This window comes from Larus michahellis, chromosome 9 (assembly GCF_964199755.1).
Source record: "Larus michahellis chromosome 9, bLarMic1.1, whole genome shotgun sequence".
Taxonomy (NCBI): Eukaryota; Metazoa; Chordata; class Aves; order Charadriiformes; family Laridae; genus Larus; species Larus michahellis.
In genome coordinates this window covers 1125194-1145549 of record NC_133904.1, presented here as the reverse complement: position 1 = coordinate 1145549, position 20356 = coordinate 1125194, and the positions used below count along the sequence as shown (strand labels likewise).

At 40.9% G+C, this 20356-nt stretch overlaps 1 protein-coding gene across 2 annotated transcripts in view; it reads right to left on the bottom strand.

The window, feature by feature from the left end:
- Nucleotides 1–6203: 6203 nt before the first annotated feature.
- Nucleotides 6204–20356, bottom strand: part of UACA (uveal autoantigen with coiled-coil domains and ankyrin repeats) — a 34407-nt gene continuing 20254 nt past the window's right edge. The window contains exons 10-19 of one of the 2 annotated variants that reach the window (XM_074599688.1): nt 18971–19057; nt 17706–17813; nt 16589–16621; nt 15991–16089; nt 15752–15788; nt 14806–14858; nt 10625–13315; nt 9844–9996; nt 8826–8891; nt 6204–8088 (exon numbers count right to left, since the gene is read on the bottom strand). In XM_074599688.1, coding sequence (XP_074455789.1) covers nt 8017–8088; nt 8826–8891; nt 9844–9996; nt 10625–13315; nt 14806–14858; nt 15752–15788; nt 15991–16089; nt 16589–16621; nt 17706–17813; nt 18971–19057 — 3399 coding nt within the window. In that variant the 3' untranslated portion in view covers nt 6204–8016. The remainder of the gene's footprint in view (nt 8089–8825; nt 8892–9843; nt 9997–10624; nt 13316–14805; nt 14859–15751; nt 15789–15990; nt 16090–16588; nt 16622–17705; nt 17814–18970; nt 19058–20356) is intronic. The other variant, XM_074599689.1, reaches the window with a different exon arrangement.

Below are 20356 nucleotides of genomic sequence, written 5' to 3'. Positions count from 1 at the left end.
ACAGACACGTGCAAGCTGAAGCTGGTGATCTACTGAAGCACCAATAGGTTTAAAGCTCTACATCACCCTTCCTTTATCCCCAAAGTTCTTAGCTCTAGAACAGCTCAAGAGAGTAAGTAGATAATTTCTCTGCAAGTGTTAGAAGAGTATTTAAATACCCAGCTGCAGATTTGCTGTGCAATGTCACATCTCCGTGCTCTCCCTCACCCCTCCAGCCTGGGGCACTGTAACATCCCTCGTACGGGGCTCATGAAGCACACTGCACCCCTCCGCAGGACTGGGCCATGGCACGGAGCACCTCCTCTGCCCCATGGAAAAGCTGTCACTGATGTCCCAAGGCAGCCCTTTCGCAGGATGGCAAGCTTTGGTCAGCCACCGCAGAAGACGACTTTTTCCCAACAGCACATCCCATAGCAATTAAAAACTCAGACGTGAAGAAACAAGAAGGTGAAAGCTCTTTTGTTCTGCTGCAAATGGAGAGTTCTTTCAGCCCTCCTGGGAAGGGCCAGCCCCTGTGCTGCCGGGACACTGCCACCAGCTCCTGCGGTCACCCTGCTCTTGCCCCTTACAGGCAGGCGGGTAAACTGTCCCCACGCCAGCAAACCGGGATCAGGGCAGGGAAACATGGTAGGTCCGAGCAGCAAGTCTGCATCCTTCCACTTGGGGCAAATCTTTAAACAGAGCACAGCAAAGTGTTTCTCCCCTCCAAGAGGGTCCTTAAGGAAGGTGAGCAATTGTCTGTCCTTCCCATCAGCCAAAAGTGGGTACGCAGGGGAAGCAGGGAATCTCAAGGGCCCTCTCCTGTGTACCGTCATCCCTCAGTTCTTTTCATACCCTCATTCAGAACAGAGAAAAACAGCAGAAGACCGCCAGGATTCTTCAAAGCTGCCCAAATTAATGTATTTTTGTACCTCCCTCACTCTCCCCAGGAAAATCTGAAACCCTAGGAGAATGCAGTTACCCTTTTTTCAGACCCTGCTCTCCCCTCTGCCCTAACCTCCTGCAAGTTTTCGGTTTTTTACCAAAGAACTCCCTCTTATCAGTGTGTCACTACTTCAGTGCCCCCTGATTTTACAGCAGGATGCGAGAGACTTCTCTGCCTGAGGCTGGGAGGAGACTGCTGGAATAGGGTTACCGTATCTCTGCCTCTGATTTCTCATACAAAAATACACATGAACACCAGAGGTCCCACGTCTCCCGAGAGCATCACACCCACTCCTCGTATGCGTGGGAGATATCAACACAGCACCTCCAGAAAAACCTCCAACAGCTTGGGAGCGTCAGACTCAGGGCCGAGATCCATACACGACAGCTGTCTTTTATGCTGACTTATAGGGATTTGACAACTCTGTTGAGTTTCAGATCAGAGCAAGCTGCCAGCAGTGCAGGATTCCTAGAAGGACACAAGGTCATCTTCCTCTAGGCAGCAGACAACATATCACCATCTGAAAATCCAGGCCCTACTGCAGTCGGCGCTGGAGTTCCTAGCTCCTGTGAGATCAGCATTTAAAGGTCTTGCACCTATCACCTACAATTTGCACTTCTGCAGCCAAACACGTCCCCTTACAATCCACTGCAAAAGCTTCAAATCTCCCACCCAGCCAGCAGCAAGGAATTGTTGTTCCAGGTATCCGGTTTCTGTAGGGGCACGGGAGATCAGAACACAGCTCCCTCTTTATCCGTATGCTTTCTCCCTGCTCTACTTCAAACCAGAATCTGCTCGTCACATTTCTCCCCCATCAGGAGGCGCGATAATGCACACCCTGCTGCAAGAGGCGTTGCAGACATGGGGCTGGTTGTGCCGTGCAGAACCGCGGCTGCGGGAGAGGGGAGCTCCGTGCCTCGTCAGGCGGCACAGCCCGTCAGGAACGCAGCGCCCAGGAACGCAGCCCGCCAGCTCTGTGCCTCGACCCAGCACGCAGCATGACGCAGACCGGTTTGGTCTGTAGCTGTTTTCAATACGTGTCCTACAAGCATAAGAAAGTGCTCCTGCATGCATCATTTCAGCATCCTCCTCTGAGCAGAAGCAGATATTCTGGAGTAATTTTTGTATTTCAAATCTGAAGTGGAAGACAAGCGTACGTACTTCCCTGTCTTACTGAAAGAAATTGAAGACTTCAGTATGTCTCCATGTGTTACTGGGTAAAACTCAGCTGAGAATTTCCATGGTTTTCCAGCTTGACCACACTAGTAGCAATGCTGCATTTTCTCGCCAGACAAGCCAACACTGCCCTGCTCCAAGAGACAGAGGCTGCCAACTTCAGTACAATTTGACAGGTCTCTTGATATCTCCTAACCCAACCACTCCCAACAGGAATCAGCGTTTTCACAGGTTCACCTCAGCTGTGATTGCACGGACGCAGACAGAGCAGGAAAGACCCGCTGCCTTTTAATTCATTCTTGAGCTAAAATTAAAACTTTCAAAGTGTGATGTAACTTGCAAGAGTCCACCTGCAGGCAGAGCTCTCCCTGCTGCAGCTTTCAAGCCTAGAGGGCAATGTTCTCTCTGATTTTAGGCCACACACTAGTAGCTTTAATATCATACCTCACCACCCATTCCGCCATCTCCAGTATATTCCTGTAACAGCTCACCAGATGGAACATATTCCAGTTTCATAATTTCAACTCAGGCCTATAAATATTAATGGATATTTCCCAACCCATTTCTTTTAAAAACCTGCCCATTATTCCTGCTTGCAGCAAGTATTCCTTTTAAGTCCTTGGCGTCCTATAGACACACAAAAAACCAACCCACCAGCTTTGGCCGTTCCCTGAAGCTCCAGCCATGTTCATATTCTGGAAGGGTTCTTATACTGGTATCCCACAATTGGTACTTCCCCACCAACCCCCAAGGTTCTATTCCTACTTTTTCCTAGTGAATTGCTCGTTGACAAAAAGCTCATCTACTTCACCTCTCCCATCCCTTCTTCGCTCAAAAAATCCCTCACTACTTCTTTCAGAGGAATTTGCAAGTTGGACTACATCACCCTTTTTCATAGCTGTGATGTTTATAGACAACTTTTTGAAACCAAAGGCAGAAGTATTCCTACCCATCGAGCCCCAGAGCTGCCTGAAGACAGAGAGTCACTTGTCCAAGTCTGTCGTGACCAGATGACGCTACAGCTTTACTTCATCTACACTCATCATCTCTAAGTTTGTTCATTGCTCAATATCTTACAAGACCTGAACTCCAGCAAGTAGTATGGCAGGACAACGACACCAACTACAAGCGTCTTTGCATCCAAAGTAATTCTTGTACTACGCCTGACCCTCAAGATGAGGGGAACCCTTAAAAAGATCCTGTCTTACTTTCAAATACCCCCAACATTAGATAATAAAACTCTAACTTGATGCCCTGCTGAGAATTTTTAGTCTTCTCCATTGTATTCTAAAAGCATATAAGCAAAAACCCCAACATCTAATGAAGTGTAAAACTAATTATTATGAAATAAAACTAGCTGTTCACAAAGTGGAAAAACATCACATTTTCATGTCCTATTTTCCTTTAAAATGTATTCCCTTCCCATCCTCTAGCATACTTCGCAAATGTAAAAATAAATATTCTTCACAGCAGAGTGCTGGCTTGAAGGCTACGAGTCCAACAATAAAAAGCTTCACAATTTAATGGCCCTTAAACGCTCAACATCTTTTTCACTTAATGTAAAATCCATCTGATCTAATAGCTGTGACTGAATTACATGTATGTTTTTTTCTATTAAAGTTAATTTTCTGAGTTGGCAGAGCAATACAAGCATTAGATTAAAAAAGCAGTAATCTCTATAAACTTTACAGGATTCAGAGATATTTCCAAGTCAGCTACTCAAAACAAAAAAAGAAGTTACATATTCACTTTGAAAAGTGCTATTCCACAACAGGAACATTGTGCCAACAATCAATTATAAGCCGCATTACCTTATTAATGTTGCTTTACTGTTTCATGGAACGGATCACAAAATACCTCTTCAAAGCACCCCTCAGACCTCTAAGATGCATCTCATTTACAGTTGACATTTTTGTGACCTCCCATTTCTTCCTTTCACTTATCAGCGATGCTTGTCCATGAACGCATAAATACTGACGGCTTCCTTCACCGGCAGGTGATACCTCACGGCTGATTTTACCAAACACATGGATTATCACTGCCACAGGAACTTCCCCGATATGCGGACACAGACCAGATTTAACCTTCACCTTCATGCATCAACCAAGCCAAAAAAACCCCAAACTTCTATACAGCATTGCCAAGGGACTCACTCATTCAGTTTGCGCCTGGAGACATCCCTCTTTGTACAGTATTTAAACAATCCCCACCTATTAAAGCTCAAAACATTACGCTTACTTTCTTGCATGCTATGATTTTATAGTGTCACCAATACTGAGGTAACAAAAGATTCTGAGCCACAATGTATTACACGAAATATTGAATTACAGCATTCTCAAGGACATTCAGATTTAGTTTCTCATTTCTATGACATTCTTCATCTTGCATTTGTTTCTAAAGCAGGACTTTCTTCCCAGGTGAGTACTTGAAGGTCCAGGCAGGACCTTCTTCCCAGGTGCAATCCTGCTGTTAAGAACAGTGTTATGCAAAAGGCAAAGTAACCGCAATTAAAACTGCCGCCAAGCTGGCAAAAGCTCTGGGGCACTGCTCTGCCAAAAGGAAGCCACTTTCGACATGCAACTGAAACGTTACTACAGAAGATACGCAATTGGGCTTGGTGGGTTTCACATTTCATAGAAAAATGGTAATTTTAATTATTCCTTTTAAATATATATATATGTACTGCAACGGATGAAGCCAGTAATTGTACTCATGCTTCAAGTAACACGACATTGGGTTGAAGTTGCAAAAGCGATCTTGAAGTCATTTAACATAATGAGAAACCTCAGACCTATGCCACTTTAATTCAGCTGCCAGAACAGCAGTTTCAACAATCAAGTCTCAACACAATAAGAAACTTAAAGTGTACAACCTCAGCATTTCCAGGTATCTATTCCTGCCTGGATCAAGGAATGGAATACCAGTGAGCATTTTCACCTAGCAGCTTGCTTTTGAAGATGTCTCAAGCTGGTGTTTAAGTGGCATGTTAATCTTCCCCCCCTCCCTTTAAACCAAAGATGGCAAAAGTAAAATACTCTAGCAGAAAGAAATTACTTTGCCTACTAAAAACCAAACCAGGATGTAAATATAATTGAAAAAGCTTTTAAATAATTAGCCTCACTCTGCAAAAAAAAAAAACCACAAAATACAAAAAAAACACGGTTGGAGATCAAAATACCCTTACACTACACCTGAGAAACATATAAAGCTATCAGAAAGTTATCAGCGAAAAGCACTTCAGGATACCCTGTAGGTTAACTGACTCAGTAAAGCTGACAGAACCTATCCACTGTCAGAGGGAAGGTTTAGACACACCAAATCTTGAAACAGTTCTACCTAAGTGCTAGTTCCTCTTCAGGAAAAACTCAAATGTTTATATACTCATATACTTTTGTTTCCCCCCCCAAGGTCAAACTAGAGCTTTACAAGAGCCCCAGAGAGAGCTCCTGCTTACTAACTCAGAATACAAGCGACTCCTTCACAGATCCAAGGAAGAAACCATTGTTCCGGTCATTGTTTAAATCAGTAAAGTTTCACTTATACTGTTCATGCCCTAACAACTTAACAGCCTTATTCATTTTCGTGTCCCACTGGCTGGACGAGATACCCAAATAATCAAAAATTAAATTAAGCTAATGGTAAAATTAGAGAGACCTTCACTTTAAAGTCACACCAAGTGAATGGACTTTGCTAGTGCCAAGAAATGGTTCTGCAAAGATTGCTCAGCATGAAATCAGGTCGCAGCGTGAGCTGTTAGGTGACTATGCTTCCATTAAAAGCAGTGGGAAGACTTCACTGCCTCACCCCAAACCTAGCGACTGCCAGAACTGACAGCTTGCCCTGTTTGGCATAGGACCGGCCAGAGTGGATTCACTCTGAAGAACTAACTGGTAGAAGCTTTGAGTCTCAATCAATGACACCAAAATTTTACCAGCCGTGAACTCTGAAAATAGGTAGAACCCCCCAGTAATGCCAGCAGGCATCTGAAAACCAAATGTGTTACCTGACATTTGAGAGCATTCAGGCGTGTTCAGCATCCTTCACTACACATACTATTTTGCCAAACTATTTACTTTACCTTTTACAGAATTAACCACGACAATAAAAAGAAGAAAGTGTTTTATTGATAATATAATATGGGAGAAATTTAGAAAAACACACGTAGAACTCCCTCAATAAGGTAACATACAATATCAAAATATGCCAGAGTTAGTATATCAAAACAAATTCTCTCTAATAAGAGTTTCAAGTAATGCAATCATAAAAGAATTTGGCTAAAAAGTAACATATATATACTGAGATGTTTTCTGTAATAGTCCTCTAAGAAATTAAAGGAAAGCAGCAGTAGATCTGTTTAACTACAGACACGTACTTAGTAAATATATTAACTGTATTTATATACTAAAAACTGCCCTGCACATTCATCACTATGTCTGCATCCTCCTCTATGTGGCAGTTGCCTCTTCAGTTCTACAAGACTGCCCAAAAAGGAACAAAAACATAAAAGGAAACAAACAAAACACTACTTTAAAAAATGAGACCTAAGCCTGGGGGGTACAGCTTGTTGGGAAGCCCAGTTAACACAAAGCTGAGAACTGCGCTCTGACTTAAGTCTTGTTTTTCAGGAACGTGGAAGAGGAAGTTAGTCTTTTCTGCATCAGGATGCCAGATTCCTACTTGCTAGTTATAAGCAAATGCTTTCAACCAAGTAGACTGAAGTTAACACAGCTACCGACAGCACTTACGCTGTTTGCTTTAGTAGAACAGCTACATACGTTATCAGACTCATTTCTCAATTACTTCCTTTGAATAGTCCCAAATTTTGTTTTCTTTCATAAAGCTTACTTATGGGAACATCATCCTTCAGTTGAAAATGAAGCCCCGTCTTGTTTAATAGGTAGATTCCAAGCAAATAAAAATTCTCATTTCATTAATCCTTACTATTTGCATCTTTCCCCATAAATAAGATTATAGTACATCATTTACAGTTAAGAGGAAAATACCTTAAACTTCCATGAGATAGTGTTTGAAAATCCAATACCTGAATTAGCTAGCGTACAGCTTAATGAGCTGCTCAGTCTACACCCATATTAGGCCTAATGAAGAATGAAATTATAAGAAGTAGGACTATTGCATTTAGATCAAAATGCTGCTCTACAAACCGTGACACTCCAGTCCCACTACTTTAGCCTACAGTAATCAATATTACAAAGCATTCATGAAAAATCTTGGGGGAGGGGGAAAGGGGAGGCAAACATAAGTGTTAGTGTTTTGATAGAAGACCCTATTTTTAAGTCTTGCAAAAAGCAAAGGCACTACAGTTTAAGCTTATATTTAAATAAAGTCTGTAACTTGGCCAGCCAAGTTACAACATATACCTACATACCTTTCATCTACCTTTGCAGCTGATCTACCAAGTGTGTTTCAGTATGTCTTGATCAGCTTATGTGACAAAATAGCCACTTTCTCTTAATCATTAAAGGAGATATACAGCTACAATACTTAGCCAAGCTCATTTGAACACAGTTTATTTTTAACCATACCATGAGAGTTCAAGTTATAGGATAAACTGGAGTTTCTGGGTATAGGCCTTGCTTTAATAAGTGGTCAATCAGACATCAAAATAATTTAACTACTATGTCATCATTTTGACAGTCAGCTTGCATACCAATTTTAAAAGACGTTCTGCATCTTTTATTAATCTAATGAAAGTAGTGTCCGATTTGAAACTTAGTAGCCCTATTTTACTGTTTTACAGGAAGAAAATATTGACGCTTTCTAAATTGTTTCCTATTTGGAGGTTCTAATTGCAGCTGCATTATCAGAATTATATAAATCTCATGAAGGTTATCACTACCGTCATCACAGCACTCCTACAAGATGAGCAGCCTTCAAGAGCAATGGCACTAAGCACGTCAGCAAACCAGTCCCTGTCTCATTCGAATGATCTGTAGTAAAGCAGCTTGGACATCTTCATCCATGTGACCCTAGAGCAAGCAAACACTTAGTTAAAAGAAAAATTAAAAATCCCATAAAGTGTCAACCATCCATCACTAACATTTGAAGATTCTTCAAAATGACCCCAAAGTCTTAACTCATTGCTGTATTTTCACCACTCTCTGGGAAAGGCTGCAATATTTTAGGAATCCTGTTACTTTTTTTCTCATGAGAGAGAGAAGGGTCTGCCCCTCTAACACAGCAGTTTCCTTTATGAAAATACAGGGTGAGAAAAAAATACTGTTCCTATCCTCTGGACCCCACAGCTGCTGCTGTAGTAACGGTCCCTCTTTTGCATCTTAAGTATCTGAAGTCTTAAGACTTGAATTAGCTGATCAGCTCTTTGTTCAGTGAGAGCCACTGCGTAAGTGCGCATGAAGTTTCTAACTTCTACTCGACTTCTCTCCAGCATTACCTGGGCTGATGCAGAATTAATAACACGCTCACATCACCAGACAGCACTGCCCTTCAGAGCAGGTTACTGTTACACATAGTTACACGTAGACAAATGGTAATAAGAAGATGACACAATCAGACTACAGCTCTGGTGTGTGTTTGCTGTTTTGTTGGATCAGTCCTTTCTAAATAAAAAACCCTCAACGTGAAAACAGGTACTCGATGCTACTTTCAAGTTTGAGGTCTTCCAATGTGGCAGTTAGAAATGTGTCTCAAGAATCTCTACACTGAAATGACAGAGTAAAACAATCTGAACTTGGGACTATCATACCTGTACAGCACTGAGAAGATGTGTCCGATAAACTGAAACTACCTCTTGATGCTGCCTTTTAGCATCCTATAAAAAGAAGACAGGAAGAGCAGGTGAAGTCATCAAATTTTTAACATCTACTCTTACCTATTTCCAGCTTTGTAGGCTTGGTTTTGTGCACTTATAGGCTAGCCAAAGCAGAATTTCAAGGTTAAAGTTAGCTATATCGCCTCCTTTAATCAAGAAAAAAGCCACTGCTTCACTTTTTTTATTGCTTACTTGTAGCAAAGCAATTTTGCTGACAGGCTATCAGAGAGGCTGACCCAGTGTGTCAGCCCAGGTGCTAAGATTAAAATCTTGTTTCATCAACAGCATTAGCTGTTTGTTTAAAACCACCCCATTTAAGAATGCATTGCCTCATAAGGGTCAACTTTGCAAATACTATTAAAGATGTAGTCTACTTCTGTACAGATTTACAAAAAACTAACTTTGCACGCATACACAGCTTTAATTATGAGCTTTATTGGAGGGACCGCAAACATGTTTGTGCCCAAACTCAGAGCACTTACCATAAAGTGTTCCCCTTTACTGTTAGTACTTAACGGTCAGCAATACACTTCACTACGTTCGCAGACAAGGGGACACAGTCAAATCCATTAAGGACCACCTCACTTCCTTTCAAAGTGAGAAAATACACAACTGGGGTTTGTTGAAAGAAAATATTAACATGGAACGTGCACACAGAAAAGGGCTTGGCAGGAACTATAGCACCATATCTTGTAAGCACAAATTCTCTCTAAATCGCATCCTTTTTATCTGGAAAAGTTCCCAAATGTTGCAACTCTAATGTACAGAAGGAAGCAGGCAAATTTACAGAGAAGCAAGCACGGGAAAAAAATTTCACAAGTGCTCTACTTTTGAAGTCTAAGTCTACAGCCAACCCCGGGGCTCCAGTGGCCACATACATATTTCCTTGTTTATACAAGAACCCGTGAGCAATGCTGCTGCATTTCAGACAATACCTTGCATGAGTACTTACAGCTAGCTGCTGTTGCAGTGTTTTCACTTGGTTCTGGAGCATTTCAACCTGCTGGTTCTGCCTCTTCGAGGGAATCCCGGTGGTGTATGTAAGCTGAGACAAGCCATTAAGAGCTTGTTTTAACCGCTCCACATCATTAAGCAGCTCTGTTATCTTTTTAAAAAAAAAGAAGAGCACACAAACCCCTCATTTAAAGAATATTAGTTTTTGGTGAGACATCCTTAACGTTCTTTAAAGACTGATGAAGATGAGGAAGCATTGAAGGATCTTTGGCCTAGCTTGCCACGACACTGGCTAAGAGACTTCACAAAGACAGGACTTCATTTTCCTGACATGCTACCACTGGTTCCCATTCTGCTTCCTAGCACTGAAATCCGCAAGGTACGGACCCTGGAGGTCGGGCAGCAACATAAATGAGTTGTGCTCTAAAAATATTCTAGGTCTCATTTCTGACAAGAACAATGAAGCACCAGAAGGCAAGCCAGAGATGCTAAACAGCTCCAGTGGAAGAATGAGCCGATACCCCAAAAGTCTAAAACCCAGCTTGGAAGTTTTAACAGTTTAAGTACAACGTATGACATTTGAAACATACAAGGAATTAGAAAAATTTAGTATAACACTAACGAAACCAGGACTTCATCTTCGCAGATCTGGGCCAGTCCAGGGCACCCAACGCTCAGTACCGGCAGTCATGCTTGTATACTCCAGTAGCTACATTTGAAGTCTAGCTAATGCTCCCGACATCTGCAGTTCGGCAGTAAGGAACTATCCGACATCCTACCTTGTTATCCTTGGCTTCCACCTGCTTTGCAGATTCCTGTATTCTCTTCTGCAAGTCAATAATTGTTGTCAGTGATTTATCACACCTTTCTTTCTGGTCTTTAATTTCTTGCTCAATACTGCAACTCCGTAACTGAAGCAACTCCTTCTCGTCCTTTAAAGAAAGCTCGCTCTTCTTAGCTTGCAAAGCCTCCTCACATGCTTCCTCATACTTTTTATTCATATTGGACAAGTTTTCAGCTATGCTGTTAAGCTGGGCCTCCAGAGTACTTTTCATGGATTTGTATTCTGATATGTCAATCACTTCTTTGCTCTCCAGGTCTGTTAAAGCTTGCCGAGTAAGCTGAATCTCAGACTGCAACTTCAAGATTTCCTCATTTTTAACTTGGTTTTCTTCTTCCTTCTCTTTCAAGCTGTTTTTGATTGTTACAATTTCTTGTTCTAGTGTTTCCTTCATTTGTGAATATTCTACCAAAGGTATCGAAGACTTTTTTAGACCAGACAATTCCTGCTGTAGTTCTCCTACTTTTAGTGTTTCTTTGTCGTAACATTCCTTCTTACTTCTGAGGGCTTCCTTTAGGTCCTCTATAGTGTGACCAAGAGCCTTCTTCAAGGCTTCAATTTGCTCAGCCGACAGATGCGGAGCCTGCGTGGCTATGGGCTGCTCGGGACTCTCTTGCAGCTCATCTTTCTCTTCTTTTTCCTCTGTGTATTTCTGCAGCAATTCTCTCAATTGCTTATTCAACTCCTCCATTTTGCTTGCAAATGTTTTTTCCATTTCGCGGGATTTCTCAGCAAGGATATAGTTCTGCTGCAAGTCGTTCTGGATGGACAAAACACCACTTTTGAGCTTTTCATTCTCCTGTTTGCACTTCTTGTTTTCCTCCTCACTTTCTCTGCACTTCTGCACCTGTTCCTGCAACTGTGCTTTTAATTCTTTCACTGTGGCTTCAAAGCTTTGTTCTCTGTCTTCAAAGGAGGCAACGGGCGCGTATTTTGACTTAATGCATTCTTGAATTGTGTCAAGTTCCTTCTTTTGGGCTTCAATTTCTTCATGCAACTGTAAGATTTCTTCTTGACCCCTCTTATATTCAGCCGTAACCGCAACATTGTTCTCCTGAAGTTCTTGCAGGTTTTTATTTAGAGCAGTCACTGTAGTTTCATGATCTTTTACACTTATATACTCAGTCTGTAACTGATTCTGCAAGAGTTTCACCTTATTTTTCAGAGTCCCATTTTCTTCATTTACCCTCATGAATTCTTGCTTTATCTCTTCCGTTTTTTCCTTCAGCTCCGACAGCTCCCTGTTAGTCTTTTCTAGCGTGTTATTCAAGACCGTTTTAATCTCCTCGTGGGTTGTAGCCAACACATACTGATCCCTGAGCGTCTCTCTTACGACTGCATTTTCAGAGACTAGTTTGCACACTTTTGCTTGTTCTTCATCATATTTTTTCTGAAGCTCAGCAAGCTGCTTTTCAAGTTCAATACCATTAGATTTTAAAGCTTCCATTTCTTTTTTGTGCTGCTCTGGAGACAGGTACACAGCTTGGAAGTGGCTAATGGTCTCACTTAAGGTGTTCTTCTCTGCCAGCAACTTTTCAGCTTCTGCTTTGCTTTCATTGTACTTCTTCGTTACTTCAAAAAGCTTTTTGGTCAGGTCACCAACAGCCAAATCATTTGTTTTCTTCAATTCTTCGTGAATTTTTAAAGGCACATTCTGGCTCTTAATTTCAGTTTTCAGCATTTGGATTTGCTGCTTAAGTGTCTTGTTATCATTCTGCAGTCTTTCAAGTTCCTTCTGCAGAGCCTGATTCTTCTGTGATAATTCAGAAATTGTCTTCCCAAGTTCCTCATTTTTTTGCTCAAATCCACTCCTCATTTGTTCGTGGTCTTCTGGCTTTACATGCTGAGCAAGTTTAGCTTTCTGACTCTCGGATTCCCTCTTTAAAAGCAGAATCTCTGCCTGCAGTTTTTCATACTCTGCTTCCATCTCTGCTAGCTTCCTTGCTTTCTCATTGACTTCGTTTGATAACAAGCTCTTCATGTTTTCAAATTTCTCTGAAGTTACAGAGTGGGCTAACTTTGCTGCTGTTTCTTTGAGCTGCCCTTCCAACTCCATGACATTTCTTCCCCTTTTATCTCGCTCCATCTCCAACTTAACAAGTTCCTTCTGCAACCGTTTATTTTCCTCCACTAGCCTTCCTTCATCTCTCTTAAATTCTGCCACCAGCAATTCATTCTGCTTAATCTGGTTCCTCAGTTTTCCCACTTCAGCAGAGGCTCCTTCATACTTTGTTTTCATTTCTTTCAACTGATCCTTCAGCTCCTCTGTTAGCTTACTGTTTCCCGAAGCAGCTTCGTTAGTCAGGTGATCTTTCAGAGCAAGAAAGTGGGTCTGCATTTGCTTAACTTTGCCTTCAGAGTCAAACATTCTTTTCTGCACATCTTTTAAAGCATCTTCCAGTTGTTTTATCTGTCCATCAGATTCCGCCTTGGTTCTTTCACACTCTGATGCCAAAGCTTTACATTCGGATACCTTGTGAGACAGTTCTCTCTGCAATTTGCTAATTTCTTCTTTCGCTGCACCATAGCAGGTCCTCATGTTGTCAAGTTCTTTCTTTAAAGCTTCCTTCTCTGAACTGGATGATTGGTGAGGCAGGGAGAGCTCCAGGGGTCTCAGCATAGACCTCGACTGAAGATAAATTGGCACAAAAAAGGATACATGTTGAAATTTGACAAGTCACATACACACGAGTTGTCATACACATAACTGTCTTAAACCTATCTTGATGTGAGCATAAAATTTGTCTGAGAGATTTCTTTTTTCCCCCCCCTTAGAAACACACTAATCTACTCGTGCCCATATTACAGAATGTGTGATATTTCAGCTTTTAACAGTAAAAATCTTGAATATAGCTTTACAGTCTGTTTTTCCCAATCATCAGACCCTGCTGAGATTAAAGTGCAAGTATAGTATATTCATTTCATTTCTCTTGGTATTCATATTTAATCACTCATCTGCTAGAAGAAGTTTAAGAGACTTCCCCCATCCCTCAGGCACGTGAGCATAATTTTAAAAGGAATCAGACCAGAGTATGTCACGGTTAACAGAACCTTTTCTCTGAAAAGACTGAGGAAAAACCAGTCATTTACTGTCCAGTAAAGGCTATATAAAAAAAGAAAAAAAACAAAACACCCAAACCAGTTTTGGTGTCCTGCCATGTGCTCTTCACTACCAGCCACGATGGCTATTACATGGCACAGGCTTGCTCCAATGATCTCATTCATGTTCCAAGGACCAGAAAGCAGCAGGGAGCTTCCAGACACAACCAGCTTAAAGCCACTTAATTCCTGCTTGCAACGTGGTTTGGCGTTTTTGAGTTGGTCGGCTTTTTGTGCCAACAACTCCCCCTTCCCCCCCCTTTTAAAAAAAAAAAGGAGGAAAAAAAAAGAATTGCACATCAACTCATTTTAAACTTCAACTAAGAATAAAAAAGAAAATCCTCAGGCCATTGGGATAACCTTATGTAAACCACGGCAGAAGAGACTAGATTTTCCTGTGTTACCAGCAGAGCACACAAATACACACACCAGTGAAAACGGGCAGGAACGCAGAGGAGGTACAGATTGATTTCTAGCCATCACTCACTTCTGGAAGCATTACAGCTCAAATACTCAAGCATAACAACAGCCTGTCAGTTCGGCCCAATCCCTGTCGTATATTACTCACTGTGAGGGTCTGATGGACCTTGGTTATAACTGAGTTGTTGCTTTAAAAGGCAGCTGCCTATTGGCAAACAAAACTGGCAGGAAATTACTGTAGAGCTGGCAGGAAAATAAAGTCTTCTGAATTTTATTTGAATTTAAAGCAGAAAAAAATGATGGAGATGAAAATACAATTGCACTTTACGCTGTGACAGTTGACCCAGTAGTCTGTTGATTCAGTTTTAAGAATGGTCGTTATAAACCAGACCCTTCAGCATCCAACAATTCCACCGCACTTAAAGCTATGTCACATACGTAACTCTAGAGGGCACTAGCAGTTAAAAAGAAACACCACAAACAAGTGGTATTGAAAATCTACACAGAAGCAACGTTTAATATATGTAAATTTATAAATATATTTAGCTTTCCCAAGCATAACTATCTTGGAATTATCTTAAGTGGCAAAATATTTATTACCTGTGATTCCACAGCAAACACTTGGCCTTGTTTAAGTAATAAATCTTCTTTTCCTAGATTTGCAAAGCAAACAGCATTTAGTCTCCGTTTAAAAACTAACACAGAATCACAAGAACTACGATTTTTCCTTCCTAATTTTATTGTGTTCGGTGGCACCGCACCAGGCTGCAGGTTGGTATTAAAACAACTCCACCTTAATTAAGTCACATAGGAAGTCTGGACAAACTCCTTTTGAGTAAGAAACACCCCTACTATGCTACCAAGCTAGATAAATTGTTCCGCAACACAGTCATGAAAGCCACCCTGAGCTAGCTGCGTGTCTGCACAGGAGCATGGCAGGAAAAAGCATCCCCTTGCACCCCAAATAAGTGACCCCTCCTGACAGGCAGCCAAACAGCTCTCACCACGGCTTGGGACAGATTGAGTAACATTATAAGTTACACAAGCGCAAGACAGGCCTGTAACCAAGTTGGATGCGAAAGATTTCAGTTTCTGGAAATGGAATCGTTCCTAATGGACGCATAAGCTGAGGTCTTGTGTTTAAAGTCTCTTTCAAACCTGCCCACACCCAGTTTTCACAATGACCATAGTTTTCTTGTCATGAGCTCGACACGAGTGTTGTTTAAAATACGAAGATTGGAAAGGGGAAAGACTCAACCTGGAGCCCGGATCTCGATCAGCTCGTTTTTCGTGTTATTAGAAGATGTAGCAGAGTTACAATGCACATTTCGCAAGACAGTCATTCGTCAGCGAGACTGATCAGCAGTGCCCCAGCGCTCGGGCACAAACACAGCTGGGGCCGGTGAGGTTGGAAGCGTGGACACACACACACACTTGGCTGGAGTCAAGACCAACAAAAGGAAGAGAGGGCAGCAAAAACCCCACCCTTTGTCTATTTCTAACACTGCATCAGGCATGGCAACTTTTAAGAATTAAATATACTTACTATTACCAAAGTTACTTCCAGATCCCACAAAGTCAACCTAAAAGCAAACAGCAAGAAACACAAAAATAAAGATGAAAATTCACTTCAAATTTTTACTATATGTTAGGCTATGGATTGAAGGGCGGGAAAAGCTTTTACAATGAGATAACAGTTTAAGACTTCCAAGAATTTAAAATTGCTGAAGTATTTACTGCTGTAAATATCAACTTCTATATTACATTTCAAATCAATTAACGTACTTCATAATATTTGAGTTTAGCTTTGAGAGCTTCAATAGTTCTTAAGCTTTCTTCTTGCTGCTTTTCCTTGGTAGTTAGGATTTTCTTCAACTCATCTTTCTGAAAGAGAAAGAGTGCCAAATAGCCAAAGCCAGAAGAATGGCCAGATTGGTAAGATCTCAAGCAACTCTTCAAAAAGTTTAGGGAGAACTTCAACTAAGATCAGCACTGAAAGAATCCTTAAATTCTTGGGTTTTAAGTTCTTCTACAGCACTGCTCCTCTACAAGAAAAGTCTTGAAGAATGAGTCGAGGAAATATTCACCAACATAATTTGCTATTAATTTATTTACATTCATTCGTTTTGCATTACTGAAAGTCACCAAAGAGATACTTGTACTGTGAAGTCTGCTTTAAAGGTGCCATAGGGATTACAGATATTTATTTGTAGTAACAGAAATGCTGTGCAGCTGCATAAACGGAGTACGTATCAGGAGATATTTAATTCAGCATTTATAGATAGTTTTTCTTTTCTCTATAGTTTTAAACACCATTACTTAAACATGATAGCCACTTCCCCTATTTCATAGTTCTATTACACTTTAAGGTGATATATCGTACCTCATTTTCAAGATCATCTGCAAACATTTGCTCCTGCAAAAATAACAAAAAAATTCCCCCACAAATCATTTTTTCAATAATGTTTAAGGGGCTCATACACAGTTCATTAGTTGACAAGTCTACCCCAGTTCCTAACGCTATGTGCTTCTGACAGTTCCCCTTTCATTTACCGTCTAACCTCTGGCAAAAGAAATAAAGATAAACAGAAGTTAGGGATGTTTGACAGAGCAACGTCCCTTGACATGCATTCTAGGAAACTACAACAACTTTTCAGCTCTCTAGATCATACGCTACTGAGGCAGAAGAGTAGAGGTTTTCAGTAGAAGTTCCCTGATTTTGGAAAGTGACAATTAAGGAGTGAGTTTGTTTTAGAAAGGCAGTGCTTAAGAGAAGTTGAGACAAGCCAATGATTCTGAGAAGAAATATTCTTTCTATCCATGTGCTACATTTAGGGGAAGCTGCATACACTTTTTAAATAAAGTCCTACAAAAATACAGTGAAGGAACAAATGTGAGCCTCCAAAAAGAAAAAAAAATTAAAAAAATCCTGGTTTTATTTTCTTCCTCAATTGTACTGGTCATATTTAGACCTCTAAGAAGAGGAGAGAATTTTAAAACCAGGGTTTCAAATCTGAGTGAGAAATTCCCTATTGAAAACCTTTGTTTCTGTTTTTGCCAATTTAAGATTTTTCTCTGTATTTCCACTTACAATAACAACTGGAAAATATGCAGTGGCTATGATAGAGTCCTGACACACAACACCTTCACTTAATTGTGCAGATGAAGGTTAATCTCCAAATTATAACATGCCAGATCACCTCATGGCTCACATTACATTGTGAAGTATAGCCATAAATGTTATTGCTCAAATTTATGAGTATCAGTGAGTGACGCTGTAACAGGTCCCCTCACATTTTGAGCGTTATCACAAAACCAAAGGCTTTTGCAGCAGAAGAAAGTGACAGCGACACATACAGAAATAATTCACAGGAAAGCAGCGAAGATTGCATCCTAATTACACATGCATGCTTTCCTTTCTACTTCTACCAGCCTTCACTGTCAGCGTTGGGTAGTTATTACAGCTTTCACATCAGGTTCTTCCAATACTAGAAGTTTACCTCGTTCAGTTGTAGTTGTAGCCCACTGATTCTATCCAGCAGCATCCGTTGCTCCTCTTGCACTTCTCTCATTCGATCTTTCAAATCTTGATTTTCTAACTCCAATTCCTTAAAAAGAAGTATAAAACAAAATTAAAAAAACCTACCACCACACTACATGCACATTGGAAAAACGAATGAATCTCAACCAACAATTTCAACAGTCATTAACATCAAGTCTTGCCTATCAAGTCCCCTAATGATTTTGTGGCCTTACTCCAGGTCCATTTCATTCTGAAGGTTTATATTATATGAGCACAAGCTCGAGTCTTTGAGCTTTCCAGCTCTCGATAGCTCATTCTCGTCTAAGCGTCCATACAGGTTTTGAAAATATGAGCCGAGTAAGACTACACTCATTGCTGACAGCACTCAAGAGGCTGCTTATCTGCTGGCTGTTAACAAGTAAAAATAACGAATGTTAAAATAGTTCCTGATGCCCAAACACTGCAGCCAAAAGAGTAATGAGAAAGCCTCACCGCCACGAAGCACAGCAACCTTTAAGCGCGCTAACTGTTCCTGCGGCCACAAGAATCACTCCAATAACGTATAAATCCAACATGTGAAAGTGGTAGGTCTTTACATCACCAACCCATCCAGTGCTCACATGCAAACAATAAAGCATTGCCTGATAATCGCTGCCTTAACTGTGGTAACTACTTTAAACATAAATTTCCTGATTTGAGCTAGAGATCTTTATCCTTTTATTACAAAGCATTTCAGAACAAAGTCCTAAATTTTTCAGTGGTTTGTTCCCCATCACTTAAAACACTGTTTACCTTTCTGAAAACTGTAATGACATAGTAACAAGATGAGAAAATGAATACTAGTTAGTAGAACAGTTATGATACAGGTTGTTTTGAGTAAGATTTAAACAAACATCTCTCTTGATAATATTAAAAATAAACCTTCCTGGTTTGTGACCCAATGATTTTACTGCAGGCAAAAGTAGCAGACAGACAGAAGGTTAAGAGATGGATGGGGTTAAGACACAAAGGGACTCACAACTATTTGTTACACAAACAAGTATTTTTTTTGTCATGAAAAAGTTCACAGCTTATCTGTATAATTGCCACATTAGATTCATGCAATTAGGTTTTTAAACAGCAATATATATGACCTTTCTTAATGGAAATGCTACAGCTTATTTTACAAGCGCATCTCATCGTTAGTACATCTGGTTCATTATGCATATGGGAATACGCAAATCAGAAATCCTTCTCGCCTACCTGAGCATTATGTTCCTTCTGATACAGCTTGACATTCACCTCCTCCTGTGCGTGAAGCCGGTTCCACTTTTGTGACATATTAGTAATCTGTTATTGCAAGAGTGAAGTATTAATTTATATTCCTGGTCCTTTCTGAAGGCATCCATTCCTGGGGACAGTGGGCTGCTCCCAGCCTTCGTTTCAGCTTCCACTGGGGGGCAACACTACCACCCCCCCCTTCGGACAGATTGCTGCTCAGCCAGAGGTCACTCATGAGCTCATCCAGACAGTAAATGGGATGCTTGTCAAAACTCTAATCCTGAATGTGCGCATCATTGAATGTTTTCCAAATAGAAACAGACACCCTATCTGATTACAGAGGGAATCTTCGCAGCTACATATGAAGTTAAGAATTCAAAAGATACTGAACTAGTTGTGCATCATGGCACAATCTTAATCCCCCTCTCAACAATGCCAGCGCAATACTGCGTTTCAGTGGCCAGACGTAAGCAGTTTATGTTTTACCTCTTTCAATCTCATACGGCTATGATAGTACTCTTCTACTAGGAGCCTCTCTGAACAGATTTAATGGACCTTACAATCACGTCTCAGAGTTAGTGCTGTATTTCTGGATAAAGATAGGGCAAGGAGCCAGTATGCACAAAGAAGTACTAAGGTTTTGTTTGACCTGCAGTACACAGATGTAGCATCAATATTAAAATAACAGGCCTGCTGAGCAGCATCAGGCCTTTAGTTAGGATTCTGAATCTTGACATTACAAAATCTTGAAGTATTTCACAATTATTACATTGTCCTCTATTAAATGAGGCCCTGATATATTTCACAATTATTACATTGTCCTCTATTAAACGAGGCCCTGATGTTGGGAAAAGAAAATACTACACATTCATCAGTAGCTTACAGAAGGTAATTTTTAAGTTGCCTTTATAGGCCAGCTTCACAGCAAAGACAAACGCCCAGTGAAACTTACACCAGACACCTGCAGTCTTTCTTTCTATGACATATACTGAACATTTGAATTTAAAAAAAACAACTTGGAAAAAACCTCTCTAGGTCAGTTAAAAACTATTCCGTTTTATTCCCCCCGTCTGTTTTTGAAACATTAGGTGTCCCCGTCCCCCCCCTGCCCCAGTATGTTGGGAACATAAGGTGGGGGCCACCTTTGCAGAACAGCAAGCTGTGGATGTGCTGCAGTGACCCAGAAAAGCCAGCTCTGTGTTCAGCAGTAGCTCACTTCCAGCTCTAGACAGCAGAAAGTTTAATGAAGATGAACACTGGCCCCACACCAGGCTCAAAAATCCCTAGTCAAGAATCGTAACTCTTTTTTCACCCCAACAGGAAAATAGAGGGCATAATGCTACAAAAGAATGAAATTTCACTAATGCT